At 43.9% G+C, this 22,555-nt stretch overlaps 1 protein-coding gene across 1 annotated transcript in view; it reads right to left on the bottom strand.

The window, feature by feature from the left end:
- LOC139552308 (astrotactin-2-like) overlaps nucleotides 1-22,555 on the bottom strand; it is a 547,772-nt gene that overhangs the window by 32,555 nt on the left and 492,662 nt on the right. Inside the window, exon 20 of the mRNA XM_071363924.1 lies at nucleotides 7,004-7,145. Within this exon, the coding sequence (XP_071220025.1) occupies nucleotides 7,004-7,145 (142 nt within the window). The remainder of the gene's footprint in view (nucleotides 1-7,003; nucleotides 7,146-22,555) is intronic.

Genomic DNA, 22,555 nt, shown 5'->3' on the forward strand with positions numbered 1-22,555 from the left:
GATAGGGCTAAGCTCAGAGTTTCTTTCCTTGGCAAATCGCGCTGTTAAGACACTGATGCCCTTTGCAACCACGTACCTATGTGAGAGTGGATTCTCGGCCTTCACTAGCATGAAAACTAAATACAGGCACAGACCACGTGTGGAAAATTATTTCAGACTGAGACTCTCTTCAATACAACCCAACATTGCAGAGTTATGTGCATCCTTTCAAGCACACCCTTCTCATTAACCTGTGGTGAGTTATTCACAATTTTTGATGAACAAATAAGGTTTTATATGTAAGATGGCTAAATAAAGAACAAAATGATTTATTATTATTATTATATTAATATTTGTGCTCTGGTCCTAGAAGAGCTCTTTGTCACTTCCCACGAGCCGGGTTGTGACAAAAACTCACACTCATTCTTATGTTTAATAAATGTATCGTATAGTGTGTGTGTGTGTGTGGCAGGCTTACAATGATGGCAAAAAAAACACTTGAGAGTGTGCTGACCCTGGTGCTAGAGGGGCTACACAGCTGGAGGTGGAATGTTTGAAGGGGTACGGGACTATAGAAAGTGTGGCAACCACTGTTCTAACGCAATGGTGTCTAGATGGAATTTGTATTTGTGGTCCTGGCAACTGGACCTTTTTTGGAACACCATTTTTTTTTTGTCTTACTAAGATTTACTGTCAGGGCCCAGGTCTGACAGAATCTGTGCAAATATCTAGGTGCTGCTGTATGCCCTCCTTGATTGGGGACAGAAGCACCAGATCATCAGCAAACAGTAAACATTTGACTTCAGATTCTGGTAGTGTCACGCCCTGACACTACCGTGTAATCGGTCAGAGCGTGACTAGGGGGGTTTTCTAGTTATTATAGTTCTATGTTGGTGTGTGAGTATGGTTCCCAATTGGAGGCAGCTGTATATCGTTGCCTCTAATTGGGGATCATACTTAGTGTGTCCCTTTTCCCACCTGCGTTGTGGGATATTGTTTGTATGAGTGCCTATGCGGGCTACGTATTGCACGTTCGTTAATTCTTTGTTGTTTTGAAGTTTCACTGTAATAAATATGTGGAACTCTACTCACGCTGTGCCTTGGTCCGATTATTTATATAACGATCGTGACAGAATATCCCACCATTACAGGACCAAGCAGCGTGCCCAGGAGGTAAAGGAGAGTTGGACATGGGAGGAAATACTGGGTGGATGCGAGACCCTTCCTTGGCAGGAGTCACCAAGTAATATAGGAGGACAGCGACGACGCCGGGGTCCGCGGCCACAAACAGCCCAAGGGCAACCCCAAGATTTTTTTTTTTGGGGGGGGCACAAAATCTTGGGGGGGGGGGGCACAAGGGGCGATCGGTCGAGCCGAGGAGAGAGCCAGAGACCGTCTGGGAGTCGTTGGAGCAGTGTGAGGAGGGATATCGGAGAGAGATGTTGGTTAGGTGTATTCTGCAGCGCATTTGCCCTGAAGAGCGTGTCATCAGTCCGGTGCAACCTGTGCCGGCTCCACGCACCAGGCCTCCAGTGCGCCTTCCTAGCCCGGTACGTCCTGTGCCGGCTCCCGCACTCGCCCTGAAGAGCGTGTCATCAGTCCGGTGAAACCTGTGCCGGCTCCACGCACCAGGCCTCCAGTGCGCCTCCCCAGTCCGGTACGGCCTGTGTCGGATCCCCGCACTCGCCTTGAAGAGTGTGTCACCAGCCCTGAGTCTCCAGCGACGGTCTACAGCCCGGAACCTCCAGTGACGGTCCACGGCCCGGAGCTTCCAGTGACTGTTCAGTCCAGAGCCTCCAGTGACGGTCCACGGCCCGGAGCTTCCTTCTAATTGGGGATCATACTTAGTGTGTCCCTTTTCCCACCTGCGTTGTGGGATATTGTTTGTATGAGTGCCTATGTGCGCTACGTATTGCACGTTCGTTAACTCTTTGTTGTTTTGAAGTTTCACTGTAATAAATATGTGGAACTCTACTCACGCTGCGCCTTGGTCCGATTATTTATATAATGATCGTGACAGGTAGGGTGAGGCTGGGTTCTGCAGACTGTTCTAGTGCCCTTGCTAATTTGTTGATATATATGTTGAAGAAGGTGGGGCTTAAACTGCAACCCTGTCTCACCCCACGGCCCTGTGGAAATTAATGTGTGTGTTTTTTGTGTGCAAATTTTACCCGCACATTTCTTGTTTGTGTACATGGATTTTATAATGTCGTATGTTTTTCCCCCAACACCATTGTCCATCAATTTGTATAGCAGACTCACATGCCAAATTAAGTGAAAAGATTTTTTGAAAAAACAAAGCATGAGAGGACTTTGCCATTGTTTTGGTTTATTTGTCAATTAGGGTGTGCAGGGTGAATACGTGGTCTGCTGAACTGTAATTTGGTAAAAATCCAATTTGACATTTGCGCAGTCCATTGTTTTCACTGAGGAAATGTAAGTGTCTGGTGTTAATGATAATGCAGAGGACTTTCCCAAGGTTGCAGTTGACGCATATCCCACGGTAGTTATTGGGGTCAAATTTGTCTCCACTTTTGTGGATTGGGCAGCCCTTGGTTCCAAATATTGGGGAAGATGCCAGAGCTAAGGATGATGTTAAAGAGTTTAAGTATAGCCAAATGGAATTTGTGGTCTGTATATTTTATAATTTCATTGAGGATACCATCAACACCACAGGTCTTTTTGGGTTGGAGGGTTTGCATTTTGTCCTGTAGTTCATTCAATGTAATTGGATAAACCAGTGGGTTCTGGTAGTCTTTAATAGTTGAATCTAAGATTTGTATTTGATCATGTATATGTTTTTGCTGTTCTTTGTTACAGAGCCAAAAAGACTGGAAAAGTGATTTACCCATACATCTCTGTTTTCGATAGATAACTCTTCCTGTTGTTTGTTTAGTGTTTTCCAATTTTCACAGAAGTGGTTAGTCTATGGATTCTTCAATTACATTAAGCTGATTTCTGACGTGCTGTTCCTTCTTTTTCTGTTGTGTTTTTCTGTATTGTTTTAGTGATTCACCATAGTGAAGGCATAGGCTCAGGTTTTCTGGGTCTCTATGTTTTTGGTTGGATCGGTTTCTGAATTTCTTTCTTAGGTTTTTGCATTCTTTGTCAAACCATTTGTCATTGTTGTTAATTTTCTTAGGTTTTCTGTTTGAATATTTTTGATTTGATAGGGAAGCTGATAGATCAAATATACTGTTTAGGTTTTCTACTGCCAAGTTTCCACCTTCTCTATTACAGTGAAACATTTTGTCCAGGAAGTTGTCTGAAAGGTACTGAATTTGTTGTTGCCTAATTGTTATTTCGTAGGTTTCCACACTACTTTCTTTCCATCTATAGCATTTCTTAATATTATTCAGATCCTTTGGCTTTGATGCCTCATGATCGAGTATTGCTCTGTTCAAGTAGACTGTGATTTTTCTGTGATCTGATAGGGGTGTCAGTGGGCTGACTGTGAATGCTCTGAGAGACTCTGGGTTGAGGTCAGTGATAAAGTAGTCTACAGTACTACTGCCAAGGGATGAGCTACAGGTGTATCTACTGTAGGAGTCCCCTCGAAGCCTACCATTGACCATGTACATTCCCAGCATGCGACAGAGCTGCATGAGTTGTGACACATTTTTGTTGGTTATGTTGTCGTAGTTTTGCCTAGGGGGATATATGGGGGAGGGAATGCTGTCACCTCCAGGTAGGTGTTTGTCCCCCTGTGTGCTGAGTGTGTCAGGTTCTTGTCCAGTTCTGGGATTTGGGTCGCCTGGAAATCATTAGGATGGAGAAGCTGTCTTCATTAAATTATGGGAAGTCTAGTGGGAGGATATAGGTAGCACACAGGAGGACATTTGTCTCTGTTGAGATAATTTCCTTTTGAATTTCTAGCCAAATGTAAAATGTTCCTGTTGTTATAAATGTAATAGAGTGAGTTAGGTCTGCTCTATACCAAATTAGCATACCCCCTGAGTCCCTTCCCTGTCTCACACCTGGTAGTTTGGTGGATGTGACTACAAGTGGGTCCATCTCCTTCATACCATGTTTCTTGTAGGATGGCAATGTCTGTATTTCTTCTTTGGTGAAGTCCAGGTTCCTGCTCTTTAGGCCAAAGGCAGATGACCTCAGGCCTTGGATATTCCAGGATGAGATAGTGAAAGTGTTGTGTTCCATAAAGTGTCCAATGTTGTTGGTCGTGTGGTTTGGCCTCAGACCAGTAAGTGTGAGCAGAGCCTGCTGAGCATCAGGTACATGCCATTAGCTTGGGCTAGTGTAAGAGTGGGGGTTGGGCCTGTTTGCCTGCTCACAGCCTGGGCGTATTTGTGACTTTCATGTTGAGGCCCTCTTTGCGGGAGTGGGGGGTATAGGGTGAGCAGGAGGGGCATAGGTCTGATCTGAGGGGGCCTAAATGGGGTGTTTGACTTGCTGGTGGTGCTGTGGTCTGAATGTAGGTCCTCTCGGCGTTGGTCCTCTATATGTAGGTCCGGGGGGGGGGGGGGCCCGCAGGTTAGGGCGAGTGTCTCGCTGGTCTGGGCGTGGTGTCTGTTGATCTGTTGCTCCTGTGTGAGGTGTTGGGGCTGCGGTTGAGGGCGATGTCCTTTAGGGTCCGGGCGAAGGTGGGCACTACTGCCTTGTATAGGTGGACGTATACAAGGCAGTGTTCTCTCTCCCTATGCTCAGAAAAGCGGAAGTAGAGGCATCCAAGTTTCACCGTCTAGTAAGCTCTCTCTCTCCATCTCTCTCTTGTTTGGATTGACTTCCAGGTTGCTCAAGGCAGATGGTGGGAAAGAAGGGAAGTTGCAACCGGTTGCACAGGAATCTCCTACTACCTTAAGCTTGAATACATCATCCCTCTCAATATACTCTCACAATCATGCTGTTATGACTTCTGCTGTAGGCTTCTGGGGAGCGCTGCCCCCAACAGTCCTCCCCGATTCCTTTGTTTAAAGCTGCAATATGTAACTATTTGGGGACCCGACCAAATTCACATAGAAATAGCTTGTTTTGTCACATAAACTGAAATTAGGCGAACTATTAGAATTTTAGCAAACAGAAAATGCCAGTGCAATTTCTGCATTGTGCACCTTTAACATAAACACCAATGACCTATCTGTGTCTTGCACAGCTGCAGAGGCCGCTTCCCAAAATAAACAAGATGGAAAAACAGTTGGACAGGGGCAGAAACATAAAACACCAAACAAAAGTTGAGAGAGCTCAGAGGAGAGAAACACGGTGTGATGATCGGAGTGTCCCCTCTTCGTTTGCATCTGGGGCCTGTTTCGTTTCAGAGCACACTGTGCCCATCTAACTTGATTTCAAGATGTGGAGACAAGAGGTAGAGGGATCAGGGAAATTATACCCAAGGAGAACAAAGTGCTGCTATCAAATGCACATCACAGCGATGGTCCCTGGGAAGGCGGGCTGCAAACCCCTGGACCCTCTGAAGACTCATTTACTGCCTCTCTGAGATCTCCTCCGAACAGCGCAACATAAAAGTCTCCAACTGTGATGATGGATTCATAAAGGCATGCTTAGCGTGCGTCTGTCGAGGCTACCCGGGGCCACAGACAAACATAAACAGCATAGTCTCTATTGGCAGCAGGGCCGCTTATGGAACATTCATGTGGACTCAGCCTCCATGTGGACATAGCTGATTTAATTTAATCTCTTCACTTTCCCACTAATAGGCTTTTCTTTTTACTCTATATTAATACTCACCTAAGACAAGGACTCAACTAAGTGAATCCCCTTTGCAAAATGAAACACCTGCAAAGTTTACTAACAGCTGTCCATGGTAACCCTAAAGTGTTCTCTGCTAACCCTAATGGGATGTAGGGTTGACTATACCCCTCACATATTCTTAAGTGAGGGACTCAAGGCTGTACTTATGTCTGTCCATAAATTAAGGAGTGCTTCAACTGCTGAACATATTAGTATGTGTCAGTGGGTTCGGACGTGTGCATGCAACTGATTGACCTGCCAGTGTGTGTATGTGTGTGTGTTTCCCCCGTGCATGTCTTCCGTGCTGCTTAATGTGTTATGGTTCTGAGTCTTTATGACTAATTGTCATGTCTATAGAAGGATTAGGAGTGGTCTGTCTGTCTGACTGTTAGCTAACCGCCCCAGACTATAAGCACCAGACAGACCAACTGGTCAATGGCTCCAGTCTCCTCCAGTTTCTGTGTGACACAAACACCACGATGGTCGGTTGGTTGGTTGTGATGCTCGTTATTCACCATGACCACGTTTTCCTCCATTGCAAAAGGCCTCATGACAAACGGAACAATTACGGAAACAATAATACTAGCATCCACCACTTCCACCCTGGTGAGACCAAAATATGTGCCGCCCGCCTAATACGAGCCAGCTGTGTTCTGGCTGGGGGGAATTAAAACACGGCCTATACAAGTCCCATTGCCAATGGGAGTACAGACACTCAGGGAAAGTATGTGGTGCTGGCCGGATGATATTTGTCAAGTCATTCTTGTTTAGGAAAGATGCAAATATTACAACAATGCCACTGGTTAACAATGTGTTTTTTTTATGGTAATGCGAATTCTGAACTCATGAAAGTATGGTCAATTTGGTTAGAACGAGCTACGAGTCAAAAGGAGAACAATGTATAGGTAAGAAGACAACAGTAGAGGTGAGAAGGTTTTTAACGTGGCGACAACTCAACAGACTCAGTCTCTGAGGTTGATGTAAAGGGCAACAGCAACACTTACCACAGAGAAGTGAACAACAGAACAAAAACGAATACATCTGTCTTTTCTCCTATTTTATCTTTAATTTCTACCTTGTTGTTTAGCCTACTTTTCATTTCACCCTTGGAATGGTGCAAAGCCATAGTAAATATGGGCCCGTATTAATAAAGCGTCTCAGAGTAGGAGTGCTGATCTAGAATCAGTTCTGCCTTTTAGATCATAATGAATAAGATTACATGGACAGTGGGGACATGATTCTAGATCAGCACTCCTACTCTGAGAGGCTTTATGAATACGGGCTCATGTCCAAAGTATTTTAGGTTGGGGCATCTTACTTGTAGAGGCTGTCGGGTTCCAGGCACTTGAAGACCAGCGAGTAGAGCACAGAGTGAGGATGGTCTCCATTCCTCCGACCCGCCACCACACAGGACGAACCCAAACCTGAGAACAGGTCATCCACCAGACTTAACACCTCACCTACAGGAGATGGGAGGAGAAAGAGAGAGAGAAAGAAAGAGACAGAAGATGTAGAATGAGAGAAAGTGAGTGAATAGATGTATGGAGAGGAAGAGAAAGATGGAGAAACAATCACAGGGTTAATAGACTTACTGTACATTGACCAGATTGGAACCCATGTCCTGTTCCTCTTAAATAAAGTGCCAAATCTACCAGAAGGGCCACAAGTCTGCTGTTTTGTCCCATCATGCACTGTCACCTATTGTTCTTCCATGATATGTTTTACAAAACAAACACATGCCAAGCTAGCCTTGGGTCACATGGCACATGTTTCAACAGAAAACAGACACAAGTGCAATGAAAAGTAATGAATTAAGTTTTAAGAGGGAGATTCTTTCCAGCATCGATCCTTCCACTTGGCGCTTAATTGTGTTCCAAGTCATTCCGAGTTTCACTTCAGCTCAGCCCAGAGGGAAAGATTTCTGCAGCACAAACCCTGAGGCAAAATGAAATCAGACTTCCTCTGGCAGTCGGCCCTACACGGTACATTATAGAACTGTAAGAAAACAGGACTTTTCTCCTTTATGGCCACATGGTACTGTTACAATGATATCTCACTGAGAACCCCTGTGTCTCACAAACACCAGTTCACAAGTTGTGAAATATCTTTCATGTCAGCTTAAGGGAAAATAATGACACACTTGTTCATTCAGACATGCACCAAACCGTTTCCAGCGCTCAGAGGGGTGGTGGAAAAGAGAGAGAGCTGTCGAAACAGTTTAAAAGCTCTAAAATGTTGGGGATTTCAAACGATTTCTACAAGATGTAAAGGGAGCTTAGCTTCAGCTTATGACATGCAGGCCAACTTATAAACACAGGGAATATGTCTGTCCGGTGGGGCAGGAGGTGATGGCAAGGAGGGTTGCAAAAGAGAGGAGGAAAGAAGTGAACGAATGAAAGATTTGACATGTTCCCAGAAAGGGGTCTGTGTATAGTAGGTTTCCCAAACACATTCCTATACTTCGAGTCTCCCTGTGCCAGGTTTACTATTTCGAAGGTTTTCTCTTTCTAAACATGCAATGCAAATTGGACCTTTATTTATTCACAGGAGGAGAGCCAGCAGAACAAGTACACTATAGGTTGTTTTTCCTGCTGGACTGAAATCCTCTTTTGAGAAACATGCTGAAATAGGCCTAACTGCAATTGTCTTGGAATTTTCTTGATCCTCCACAGATATAATTGATGATTTACTTGAAAGTTTATGTTATGCTTGTGTACATTTCCTCTCTGGGATGAATTACTTTACGTATATTCAGTCCACATGTTGTGAATGAAAGCATACATACAAGCAGTCTTTGCACATTCATAGTAAATGAAGTCCGGTGGGGCAGGAGGTGATGGCAAGGAGGGTTGCAGAAGAGAGGAGGAAAGAAGAAGTGAACGAATGAAAGATTTGACATGTTCCCAGAAACACAATCCACGCAATCTCTGGTGGAGACCACCAGAACACTCAGTAAACAATACATTGCCAGACCCTTCTTTGAAAAATCCATGTTAATCCAACCAAAAATGAAATAAGAGAGCACATCGACACTAGTTCAAACACACTATGCTTACACATCACAGGATTTGTCCATAAAGGCTGATACCTTGTTTAATAAGAGCACTTGGCAAAAATAACACTTAAAATGACATAGACCTCTGTAAGCGGATGGTACTCGGCACACGGTAAATTACTGTCCCGAAACCATGTAAAAGTGTTTACATGCTTGACCATGTTTTTATGGAGGATGGGATGGGTAAGTATGGGTAAGCCATATTGTCTTAGCATAGCCGAGCAGTCCCTTTGATCCTGGGGTCGCAGCTGCACCGTCTTCAGGCGGAGTCAACATGGTCCTTATGATTCCACCGTATGTGTGGCCTTGGCCCGCATACCACCAAGCTGCTGCTGCTCACGATTTATGGAACAGATCTGGGCCCCGTTTCCCAAAAGTATCTTAAGGCTACGTTCATAGTTAGAACTTTCGTAGGAGCATCGTTAGATCTCCCAGCTGTTTCCCAAAACCATCATTACTAAAGTTACTCTTGAAACCACTCGTTATTAGACCACAGCTAAGTACGTCGTTAGATGCTTTTTTTGCCCTTCCGCGTCACTTTATACACAGAATATGTCAGCTAAACACAAAATCAAGTTGTTTATCTGTCTTTCTGTGACCACGGTGGAGGACGTTTTGGACCCTTCGTTGCTGCGGGAGTTCCACCGTCTCCATCCGGATCGCCCTGTGCCTCGTCCTCCGGGTCGTCCCCGAGGTCGGTGTCGACGTGTGGCTCAAGGGGGGGTTACTGTCACGACTTCCGCCGAAGTCGGTTCCTCTCCTTGTTCGGGCGGCGTTCGGCGGTCGATGTCACTGGCCTTCTAGCCATCGCCGATCCACTTTTCATTTTCCATTTGTTTTGTCTTTGTTTTACACACCTGGTTTCAATTCCCCAATTACATGTTCATTATTTAACCCTCTGTTTTCCCCATGGTTTTTGTGCGTGATTGTTTTATGTATGTTTGGTCCATTATTGTGGGCTCGGTATTACGACATGTTATTGGAATATTTGAGTAAAGTTACTTGTGTTACTCATCTCTGCTGTCCTGGGCCTGACTCCTCTGCACCAGCTACACCCAGACCATTACAAGGGTAAGCAATGGAATAAGCCACCTCAATATTTGTAGCCACAGGGGATATCGCTCTAGGAGCTGATCTATCATCAGTATTGTGAATAATTTGAATGTTAACTTCTTATGGCTGAAGGGGCAGTATTGAGTAGCTTAGATGAAAGGTTCCCATATCAAACGGCCTGCTCCTCAGTCATAGTTCCTAATATTTGCATATTATTATTAGTATTGGATAGAAAACACTCTAAAGTTTCTAAAACTGTTTGAATTATGTCTGTGAGATTAACAGAACTCATATTGGCAGGCAAAATCCTGAGTTGAAATCAAAACAGGAAGTCAGAAATCTGAGCTTGTCTGTATTCACCAGAGTCCCTTAAGAAATCCACTTGAGTTATGAATGATGTTGCACTGCCTAGGGGTTCCACTAGATGTCAACCATCAATAGAAATTCCAATGAGACTTCTATGATGTTGTGGGAGAGAATGAGAGCAGAATCAGTCAGGTGTCCATGAAGCAGCCATTTCCTGATCATGCCTTTTCTTCATGCAAGACACTGACGTTCCATTGCTCACGCAGACAAGAACGAATACTCCGGTTGGAACTTTATTGAAGCTATATGTTAAAAACATCCTAATGATTGATTCAGTACTTAGTTTGAAATGTTTCTTCGACCGGTAATATCACATTTTTAAGTTTTTGTCCGATATAACGCTGACCAGAATTAGCATTTGGATATGTAAACCAGACGCGCTAACAAAAGAAGGTATTTGGACATAAATAACGGATTTCTTAGAACAAAACAAACATTTATTGTGGACCTGGGATTCCTGGTGTGCTTTCTGATCTAGATCATCAAAGGTAATGGAATATTTATCATGTATTTTATTGTTTATAGTGACGCCATCTTTGCAGCTGTGGTATGCTGTTTTTGAGCGCCGTCTCAGATTATAGCGTGCATTTCTTTTTCCGTAAAGTTTTTTTGAAATCTGACATAGCGGTTGCATTAAGGAGAGGTATATCTATAATTCAATGTGTATAACTTGTATTATCATCTATATTTATGATGAGTATTTCTGTTGAAACGATGGGCTATGCAAAGTCACTTGATGTATTTACATTTAGTGAATCTTGTAGCCTCAATGTAAACTCAGATTTTTTTATATAAATATGAATTTAATCAAACAAAACATGCATGTATTGTGTAACATGAAGTCCTATGAGTGTCATCTGATGAAAATAATCGAAGGTTAGTGATTCATTTTATCTCTATTCTGGTTTTTGTGAAGCTATCTTTAGCTGGGAAAAATGGCTGTGATTATTGTGGTTTTGTGGTGACCTAACATAATCGTTTGTAGTGCTTTCGCTGAAAAGCCTATTTGAAATCGGACACTTTGGTGGGATTAACAACAAGATTACCTTTAAAATGATATAAGACACATGAATGTCTGAGGAATTTTAATTATGAGATTTCTGGTTTTTGAATTTGGCGCCCTGCACTTGGACTGGCTGTTGTCATATCGGTCCCGTTACCGGGACTGCAGCCATAAGAAGTTTTAAGGTGAGATTGTAAAGGGAGAACACTGATCCAAGAGTAGTGCTTTCTTCTTTCGATCCTTTCGATGCCTCAACGACGCACATAGCGTGTGGTGTTTTTGGAAATGCATGTTACATACTCGACAGTGGTAGGAAAGATGCATCATTAAAATACACGGAAGCCTAAGTTCCATCGCTTTCGGGAAACCAGGCCCAGCTCTTCATTCACCGTTTTCCTCTCATTTAATTGCTTATCTCTTTAGTTTTCTTGTTGTTGTTGTTTTTTTGTGCTTTTTCATTAGTTCGTCTACACTGTTATGGTAGGCCATCTGTTTTGCGTTAACAGTTAATTGCGATGCGAGCGAAGCAATGACAATGTGTCATTAGGGGCTACCATAAACTGGAAGAATGATTTGGTGATGTTCAATGGGATAGAATGTGTTTTAGAATGTCTTAGCCTAGCTAGAATGTTACATTTTTCAGACAATTTTTTAAAACGTTTTACAAAAGCAATAACAAGGCAGGATTAGGGAAGCGTTCAGGTTTACCTTTCCTCGCAGTTAGCATATTCCGAAAGCCAAGTATGCTAACAGTCAAATTAATTGTGAAACAGTAAATTGTCCCTATCAGAACACTTGATCTTTAGCATAAACAAACCATAATGATGTATTTAACATTGACTCTTGCCCCAATACAGCTTGCCTCAGAATGCCTTTCCAGTCTATTCTTCCCTTTCAATGGCACGACTATGAAAGGAATGCCCCGGACAAGCCATAAATCTGCTGCTTCATGCAGGCTAAAAGTAGAAAGAGACGCAGCGCAGAAAAGGAAGGTCGAAGGGCAAAGGGGGGAGGAGGGAGAGAGAAAAGTCGGAAGTTTAATGTTTCTGGATGTGGTCTGTGAAGGAATGATGTCTTTGTATGTTTTAAAAATCAGAATAAATCAGGGGCTGATGCGTGACTTGGTGCAGTCTAGATCAAGGATATCCATTTATAGATGTGTAATTATCACATAATTGTGAGTTTCAAAAAGGCCAAAGACAAACAGCAGGGCTCACGCTCCTGTCTCTCAGCCAGCCTGCCCACCCATGGCTGTCCTGTCCACTCACAAAATACTGAACACCACCAAAGAGAGTGAGAGCTCACTGCACTGAGGCTAACCGCCACAAACACACGCACGCGTGCACAAACACACATGTACAAACACAGGCACGCGCACACACCCTTACACACACACAAACACACACACATTCCCCACTGGGCACAGACGTTGATTTACATTTGGTTGAGTTGTCAACTAACCTGAATTCAAAGTGAAATCAATCAAAAAAGTCACTATGACATTGGATTTAGGTTTAAAGTTAGGTGAGAAAAAGACAAAATTCCCATACGTTGATGACTTTTTTCAAATCCAATTTCCACGTTGATTTAACGCCATCACATTGAATTGTTTTGTTGAAATGACCTGGAAAAAACGTTGGGCCACTCCGTCCTCCACTGTGTTCATCTCACAGGAGCCCTAAGATGCAGACCACACCGGTCTGTTGTGTCTGTTGCGTTGCAAAATAAATGTACACATACAGTGGCAAGAAAAAGTATGTGAACCCTTTGGAAATACATGGATTTCTGCATAAATTGATCATATAATTTGATATGATCTTCATCCAGGTCACAACAATAGACAAACACAGTCTGCTTAAACTAAAAACACACAAACAATTATGCGTTTTCATGTCTGGTAAAATCATCATCTCTCTCTGAGGACATTGCTCTCTAATGACTGGTCAGGACCAGCAGTTTATCTTTAGTTATCTTCAGCAGATAACCAGGGAAACAGGAGGACAAGAGAAAAAAAGAGAGACCAGATATGTTTGTATGGGCCCATTCAAAGTACCTTAACACCCTTTCTCCCTGCTACTGGTAGTGAAACATCTTAACAGCTGCAGCACCTTACCCAGCCCCAATGTAAATTGTCCTGTTCAAAAATCTACCTCTTTCATCAGCCTGAGACACTGTCCCCCCGCCTTATGCACAGTCTCAGGCCCTTCCCTATATGCAGCCTAACAATGAACAACCTAATAGCCCCAGCCCTAGACCTGGCCTCTAATCCTGCCTAAGACCCAGCCTATAACCCCTTCCCCAGCCCTAGACCCATCCTCTTTCTCTATACCCATCCCTAGCCGCCTTTCCTTTACCCCCTTTACCCTCTTGGTTTCTCTCCTGCCTCTGTGAGTAGCTAGCCTGGCGCTGGCAGGGGCCTCGTTTACCTTAGCTCACCCCTTTTAGGTAACACCTCAGCCCTGCCAAAACTTTGCTGTCAGCCCACTGTACGAGAAAGTACAGAGCGCAGCACGAGCGCTCCTGCCTGCCATCATTCATTCAGCGCTGTGCAGAGAGGGAAGGGGCAGAGGGAGAAGGAGGGGTGGAGAAGGGAGGGAGAGAGGGATGGAGGAGGAGTGTAGGGGAGGGGTAGGTTGGCGGCGGGCTGCCAGCACGGTTACGCACCGCTGCTGCTTTTTATTCCAGTCCTGTGGGGTTCCGCGACGGGGGCGCGAAAAGCAGGCAGCACCACACCACACCACAAGGGAGGGGGAACCTCGCTTTCCTGTGAGCCTACAATCGCACATACCGCACGCACACACACATGCAGGCATACACACACAGAGGGATACACACTCAAGCGTAGCTGGATACATACTCACACTCAGATGGATACACCACTCGAAAGTCACACTTGCACTTTCTCCTTCTCACACTCACAGATGGTAACACTAAAGCACAGAGATACTCACTTACACTCTCTCATAGACACACACAGCCAGGGATGGTTCTAAAGTGCCTGTATAGAAGGGATACTGCACAGTGAGAGAGAACACAGCAGCTAAGAGGGAGAGTATGTAACCTATACAAGGGAGAGAGGGACTTAGGGAGGACTCCCCTCTCTCTGAGTAAGGTGGCTTTGGAAGCAGTGGGTCTTTAAGGGCGTGTGTGTGTTACATATTCTGGTCAGGCATTACAGTATGTCTGGGTCACAGACAAGGGAATTATGTGGCCTGCCCTCCAAGACACACTGAATTCACCCCTGACAATACACACAAATGTAACTGCAAATATTGCAAACAACCGCAGCGTCTTGTGGAGATTGTTATTCATCATTTCCAACTAACCCTTGCCTATGGAGGAGCAGATGACATCAACAAGGTATGGTCTACACCAACTGTCATCAAGTCCAAAACAGCTCAGGACAGGAATAATAAGGCACTGATGATTATGGAACCTGTTAACAAGGAAACTTAATTCATTTGGCCCCCATTGCCAAAACACTCCTTCCACACTCCTGTCACGTGACAGTGGATCTGCCTTTGGAAGGCAACTAAACAATATTAGGCCTTTCCTTCAGTCACAAGTGGCTGGATCTGCAAAGAGTGTGCAAAGCTGTCATTTGGGGTGGCAGGTAGCCTAGTGGTTAGAGCGTTAGGCCAGTAACAGAAAGGTTGCTGGATCGAATCCCTGACCTGACAAGGTAAAAATCTGTCGTTCCGCCCCTGAACAAGGCAGTTAACACACTGTTCCCCGGTAGGCCGTCATTGTAAATAACAATTTGTTCTTGCCTAGTTAAATAAAGGTTAACAAAAAAAATCAAGCCAAAGGGTGGCGACTTTGAAGAATATAAAATATATTTTTGTTTGCTTAACACTTTTTTGGTTACTACACAATTCCATATGTGTTATTTCTTAGTTTTTATGTCTTCACTATTATTCTACAATGTAGAAAATAGTAAAATAAAGAAAAAATCTTGAATGAGTAGGTGTGTCCACACTTTTTACTGGTACTGTATTTCTGTGAAGTTTTTTAATACATTTGAAGGTAATTTTTTATGTATTCATTTTTGTATTTTACCCCCCTTTTTCTCCCCAATTTCGATCTTGTCTCATTGCTGCAACTCCCCAACTGGCGGTGTGTCCTCCGAAACATGATCTGCTTCACCGCACTCCTTTTTAAGGAAATATCTGCAGTCAACTTGTGCAATACATTAGGAAATAAAGCATATTGCATTCTCCATTTCACCTGTCACATTATCTTTCATTATGAAGCTTACCGGTAGTCTCTAGTCACATGGTGTTTGTTTACAAACACACAACAATGAGAGACCAGAGCCTTGTAAGTCACTCACTGTTGTGCAGCACGTGCCAGGTGATCTAGTTACAGTATGGAATTCACAACTAATGTTTGCCTGCAAAATATCTTATGACTATTTAATGAACAGTCTAAAATGTGCTAAATGCTCTGCAGTTGTGCATTTGGTTTGCTAATTTAGTAGATAGTTATCTAGCTAAGTGGTTAGCTTTTTGCTAAATCAAACTTCTCTTGTTAACAGCAGAGAACCCCTTCTGGATCAAGAGCCTTGCTGTCTAACATGTATCTTGTGCATAGCATTTCTGAGTTACTTGTATAACTTTATGAGCTGAGATGTCTGTCCTGCAAATAGTTTGTCAGAGACTATAAAAAGTTCTCAAATTTGTTCATTAGCAGTTAGCTAGCATTTGCTATGGGATTGTGCATGTACTTGTTAGCATTGCTAACCATCAGATTAGAGAGGTTCAGTGGGGTTTGAAAATAAGTGACCCTTGTGTTCAGTGCCAGTATTACCGAATATCTCGAGATGGCACAAGGTCGGTATGAAGGTATGACAATCTGGATACCGCCCAAACCTAGCTCTGGGATTTTGTGGCCTCCAGATGGGCTCTGGTCTGCTCCCTGTCAACCTGGCTGTCAATACCAAGGCGAAACCAGGCACAGCTAGCAAAGTTTAGGCCCCCCAAAACTCTATTACGGGATAAACCATATTGCGTGATCTCCAGTTTACATGGTGATTAAAACCTCATGACAAATGACATGTGACTTCTCCTTAAAGTAAGCAGAGAGAGGAACAAGTCATCGCTGGGGAACGTGAGGGAGAACGGAGGAGTACGGACCGGGAGACTGGAAACATTTCAGTTCCCCCCACTTCCTGACTCCCCCACCTACCCCACCAATTTGATCTTATTTGTCCCTACTGTATGTGGGTGAGGGTGTGGTGCATGGTAGCCTGCTGCTTTGTGTTGGAAGGCCAGACCTCCTCTTCAGAGAGCGGAGCCTGCCTGACATCATTTCAATTACACTGTTCAATGCAGGCAGAATATAATTGCTCTAGCTATTAGCTCGCTGTGTGTGCCTCCTCGGTCGGTGTGGTGTGTGCGCCCTGGGGTCGTTGGGTTCACTCATTAACTTTTTCTTGCCAAAGCGGAGGAGAGGGGAGTCCAAACTAGAGAAGTACTGTGACTATAAAGACAAATAGGGAGTCGATGCTTGTTCAGTCATGTGTGTTTTAAACAGCTCTGGAAATTCTCTTGAACTTCACATTTTCGGTAACTTAAGAATTCTCTTAAATTGTGTTTATCATTTTAGGTGAGCGCATGTTGGAGTTAACACACATTTCCTATTGGTGTCACATTGCAAAACGCCTTTATTATGCGCTAAAACATGTTCTTGCAGTATAAGATAAATGTTTCACCCTAACCGGAGAACCGGGATGCAGGATTTGCTTGAGTAGCGTCCTCCTAAGTGTGTAAAAGTTTTGTAATGTGTCTGTCTGATTAAACAGACAGACAGCATTTCTGGGGCTTGGCCCAGATGTCTCTCCCTCATGTCTGTCCCTATCTCTAAGACACCCTAAGGTTGGCCCTTAAAAGTACAAGGGGAGCTAACATTAATGATATGCATGTCAATCTCTCATGGCACAAAGTAGAAGAGAAACTGACTTCATCACTACTTGTTTTTGTAAGAAGTGTTGACAAGCTGAATATACCGAGCTGTCTGTTTGAACTACAAGCACAGCGCTCGGAAACACCCATGCATACCCCACAAGACATGCCACCAGAGGACTCTTCAAAATCCTCAAGTCCAGAACATACTATGTGAAGCGCATAGTACTACATAGAGCCATGACTACATGGCAGAGAGAACAGTATATGGCTTGGGTGGCTGGAGTCTAACGATTTTCGGGTGGCATCCTTTCACGCCACCTGTTCAATTTTGCAGGAGAATGTTAGGCTATCTGTCCGCCAACTGAAGCTCAACAGAAGTTGGGTGATGCAACAGGACAACGATCTAAAACACAGAAGTAAATCAACAACAGAATAGCTTCAACAGAAGAAAATACACTTTCTGGAGTGGCCCAGTCAGAGTCCTGACCTCAACCCGATTGAGATGCTGTGGCATGACCTCAAGAGAGCAGTTCACACCAGATAACCCAAGAATATTGTTGAACTGAAACAGTTTTGTAAAGAGGAATGGTCCAAAATTACTCCTGACTACAGAAAACATTTGGTTGAGATTATTGCTGCCAAAGGAGGGTCAACCAGTTATTAAATCCAAGGGTTCCCATACTTTTTCCACCCTGCACTGTGAATGTTTACACAGTGTGTTCAATAAAGACATGAAAACGTATAATTGTTTGTGTGTTATTAGTTTAAGCAGACTGGGTTTGTCTATTGTTGTGACCTGGATGAAGATCAGATCAAATTATATGACCAATTTATGCAGAAATCCAGGTATTTCCAAAGGGTTCACATTATTTTTCTTGCCACTGTAGGTGGGTGAGGGCAGTGTGGAGTGCAATTAAGATTGCGTTATCTATGGATCTGTTGAGTCGGTGGGGGTCCTCACGCACGGTACGGTGGTGTTATTATCAAAGCGTGCATAAAATGCATTGAGTTCGTCTGGAAGAGAAGCATCATTGGGCGGCTCACGGCTGGGTCTTCCTTCGTAATCCGTAATGGACTACAGCCCCATCCACATGCTGCAGGCGTCGGAGCCTATGTAGTATGATTCTACCTTATTCCTATATTGTCTTTTTGCTCGTTTGATGACTCTACAGAGGTCGTAGTGGGACTTTTGGTGCTGGTGCCTGTCCTCAACCGTAGCCTCTGGGTTGTCTGCAATAGTCCTGTCCTTTAGCTTAGCGCCAAACTCTGTGTTAATCCAGGGATTTTGATTGGGGAAGCGGCAAACCTTCACTGTGGGTACAACGTCGCCAATGCATTTCCTTATGAAGCCGGTGACGGAGGTATCTAGCTCATCAATGTTATCGGCGGAGTCTTGGAACATATACCAATCATCCCTAGCAAAGCAGTCCTGGTTGATTCTAGCCTCGTACAGTTGGTTAAGTGCCAGCTTGTTATATTTCTTGTCCTGAGGTAGAACGTATACAACAGTCAAGATAACAGCTGAAAACTCCCTCGGGAGGTAAAAGGTTGGCATTTCACCATCAGGTATTCCAAAACGGATGAACAATGGGTCGAGACTACCACTGCGCTTGAGTCAGTACACCATTTGTTGTTGATGAAGAGGCAAACCCCTCACCCTCTCGATTTCCCTGACTTTACTGTTTAGTATACTAATCATTCAGAGAGTTTCCATTCACTTATGCTGATGCAGCCACAGACACTTTTCCCCAGTGTCCAAGAGGCTCCCTCTTTCATCTGTACTGGCAAGTTAACCCTACGTTGGTTCTCTGCCGGTTTAAATGCTTTCAGACAACGTGTTGGTTTTCATTTCACTTAAGATCAATGCGGGGGCTCAGGGACGCCCAACGATTTCACATTCATTAGAGACCACAAGAAGAAATACACTCCCGTCATCACATGGTGGCCTGGAAATATGCCCTGTGTACCAAAGGATTTAGCCCATCCCTTCAGAACGTTGTGGCCTTTCACAGAAAACTGTCAGTAAAGACCAGCATAGTGCAAGAGATCCTTTGAAGATCTACGTGGATTGCAATGACGTTATTTCGAGTAGCTAGTACACTGCAGTTAACCCGAGTGGGAACGAACGCCCTGCAATGATATTAACTGAAAGTTGACCCAAACTAAGCTATATGGACTGGCATCTACAAAACCCTCCTGCAGCCCTGTCTGTCCCATGGTGGTGGTCGGACATATACAAGACAGCAGGTAAAGATGTTGGTTTGGGTCTGTACAGTATACAGTACTGGCCTTCTGGGCCCATTACAAATGAGAGAAAGAGAGGGATAAAAGAGAGACATGATAAAGGTTAGAAACTGGAGTGAGAGAGAGTAGATGGAGAGAGGGATTGAAGACAGTGAGAAACAGAGATAAAGAATTTGAAACAGTTTACAGTGAATGCATCTGCGGTAAGCATTATCACAACCTCCTCTCCTCTCCTATCCTCTCCTCTCCTCTCATCTCCTCTCCTCTCCTCTCCTCTCCTCTCCTCTCCTGAGTAAGCCCCAGGTAATAAAGACTAGAGCAGCCTAATACAGTTTAGCAGAGAGAGCCTAGCATGGCCTGTTTGATTTATGTGCAGTGAGGCTTGGTCAGCCATCGCACAGCGAACAGCCCCTCCAGGGCTCTCAGCCTGGGGCAGAGAGCCAAGCACTCCTAACCTCTCCCACTGACTGGAGGCCACCAGGGACCCCCACAGCCCATGCAGGGGCCACAGTGACTGACCACAGAACTAGGACCTGGACTGCCCTCCTCCCACTCAAAAACCTTGGCACAGGCTGTCTTGAGTAATCCAGCGATAAGGTCCAGAGAGAGTGAGGGCTGAGGAGAGAAGAGGGAGGGAGAAAGAGAAATGGAGAGAGAGAGAGAGCGAGAGAGAAACATGCGAGAGTGTTCTGACATGTCAGGGCGCCCTCACATGCATCTCTCCTCCAGTTCACCCTGATCAATGAGTTTCTGGGGTGACCTCACCACTTTTTGTTATAATGGATTCCATATACTATGTACCATGTTACATAGAGAGTACACATTTCAATGCAAGACTGATTTTGATACCATTTTATTAGCTTAACATTCATATTACAACGTTATATTCCCCTTTCTGTGAGTCTTGTTTTATAAAATTGATTGTAATGCTTTAATCTGGCATACTGCAAAACTGTACAAGCAAAATGATTGCCTATCGAAACCTATGATACATTTACCCCAATGGCATTTGTCTTTGTCAAACTAGTTGAGCAGAGCTAGACCGTAGCAGACCCTGCAAGAGAGATACTGTCCTAGCATTGTTCCCTCATCTAACCTGCCTTGCAGAAGAATGGGCTCTTTGCATGGACCTCCAATGTGGGACCACTAAATAACCAGCTACCTCTGGAGCAGTCAAACCTTCACCACAGGACACCCATCTGGTCAGCATGGTCAGCATTCACTTACAAGACATAAAAAAGGAGAGACAGACCTGACCACAGGAGAAAAGATGAGGAGGAGAAGGCGGTAAAGACACAACAAAATTATGCCTTCTGCCCAGTCCTGAAAAAAAAGTACATTGAAATGCCACAACACAGTCAACTGTTTGTGGCCAAAGTGATACTAAAATGAGGAAAAAAACAGAATGGATAAAACACTTGGTATTGGGGGAGATCAACTTGGGATCAACTTATGATATTTAAGGAGGGAGGTGAGAGGAGGCAGGAATCCTGGGAAATGGGAACGGGTCTCAGTAGGATGAATGGTACTCCAAAAAAGGTCAAGTTGAACATAATTCTCCATATTTTTCTAATCACGCTGAGGAGATGTCTGAAAGAGATAGAGTGCAGCCCTCTTTGGAGGTGAATACAAATCTTTGGAGTGTCTTGCTGAGAGAGAGAAACACATTGGCAGGAGGATGCAGTATTTATTGTTGAAACAGTGTGTAATGGGAATCGCTCAAAACACCAAGGAGAGATGGAGGGCTAAAATGAAAACAAAGGAGACATTTTTGTGTTTCTTAATCTAGTTAGAAACACAAAGGAAATCTCTGCTAAATTAGTCTGATTACAAAATGCATACCCCCTAAAACAGGCATGCAACATGCTGGCAAATACACTGCATATACGCACACAGATTCCCACACACACACACCTGTGCACACATGGTCACATGGTCACACATGGTCACACACACACACACACACACACACACACACACACACACACACACACACACACACACACACACACACACACACTGCAGAAGCACTGCAATTGCCTAGCATGAGTGTTGTTTCAACAGTTAGACCGTGTCAAGTCGGAGACAAACGAGACCTCACAGATATGGGGTTGAAAAAAGGAACACTTGGTGTGGGGCCTTAAAGAATGTTCTCTAAGACGTAAGCTCCAACCCACCTAATACTTCCCATGTACAGGGCCAAGCCACAACCACCAGAAGCCCTAAAAACAACCTGAAGTGGGCCCCAAAAACCACTGCAAAGAAAGTACAAACAAGGAGCTTAAAAGTGAAAGGATGAAAAAACACTTGAAAAGAAGAAAAGATTAGGAGACTTCCCCTTTCCCTCTCTCATCCAACCATGAGTAACGCAGACATGGCAAAGGTAGCAACAATACTTGTGTTTTTGACAAAAATAAGGTGCTGTCGGCCAGATTCTAAGCTAAACTAAACAGCATACATTCATCTGTTACTCTTTACGATTTTGGAAAAGACAGGAATTGGTACATGTTGCCGTTACAAAAAATATATAATCAATGACTCTCACTGAAGATGTTTTTATACAGTTCATGGTGTGTTTTTAAAGGGTATTTATGGTTGTTAATATAACAGCAAAAAGGCCATTAGAAAAATCAAAATGACTGGAATATCATTCCTAAACCTTGAGCTGCATAGATGTAATTTATTTCAGAGTTCTCTCTCCCTCTCTCCCTCGTCTCTCTCTCTCATTGCTAAATATGCCCATTGACAAAGTAAAAAATTACAGGATGACCTTTCGAATAAGAGCTGAACAAGAGTGGGCTAGTCGGGGGAAAGAAACAGGGAGGGATAGAGAGAGAGAAATATGGAGAAAAGGAGGGAGAGAGCTCCAACATAGGCTGAACCCATAGGTCTGAATTTCAAAAGGCCATTTGCTAATCTGACATCACTGGGTCTATTCAATTCATTACCCAGGACACAATCACCATTATGGCTGCAACCCAGAGATTTGAGCCGCTGCTGCCTTCCTTCCACACTAACTCATTGATTAAAAGCTCTCTGGAGAGGCTAAAAGGAAAAGCAAGAGAAAGCCAGCTCTGTCATGGTCGCTGTAGACTAGCTCCCTACATTCCTGCAGAAAGAGCCCAGCTAACCATCATTGTAAATGGCAAAACGATGGATCCCGATGTTATAATTTATAATTATCGGTACAATGCAACCATTTTTATTTCCATATCAAAATATTTATGGGTAACAATTAAGTAC

The sequence above is a fragment of the Salvelinus alpinus genome, chromosome 24, assembly GCF_045679555.1.
Source record: "Salvelinus alpinus chromosome 24, SLU_Salpinus.1, whole genome shotgun sequence".
Lineage (NCBI taxonomy): Eukaryota > Metazoa > Chordata > Actinopteri > Salmoniformes > Salmonidae > Salvelinus > Salvelinus alpinus.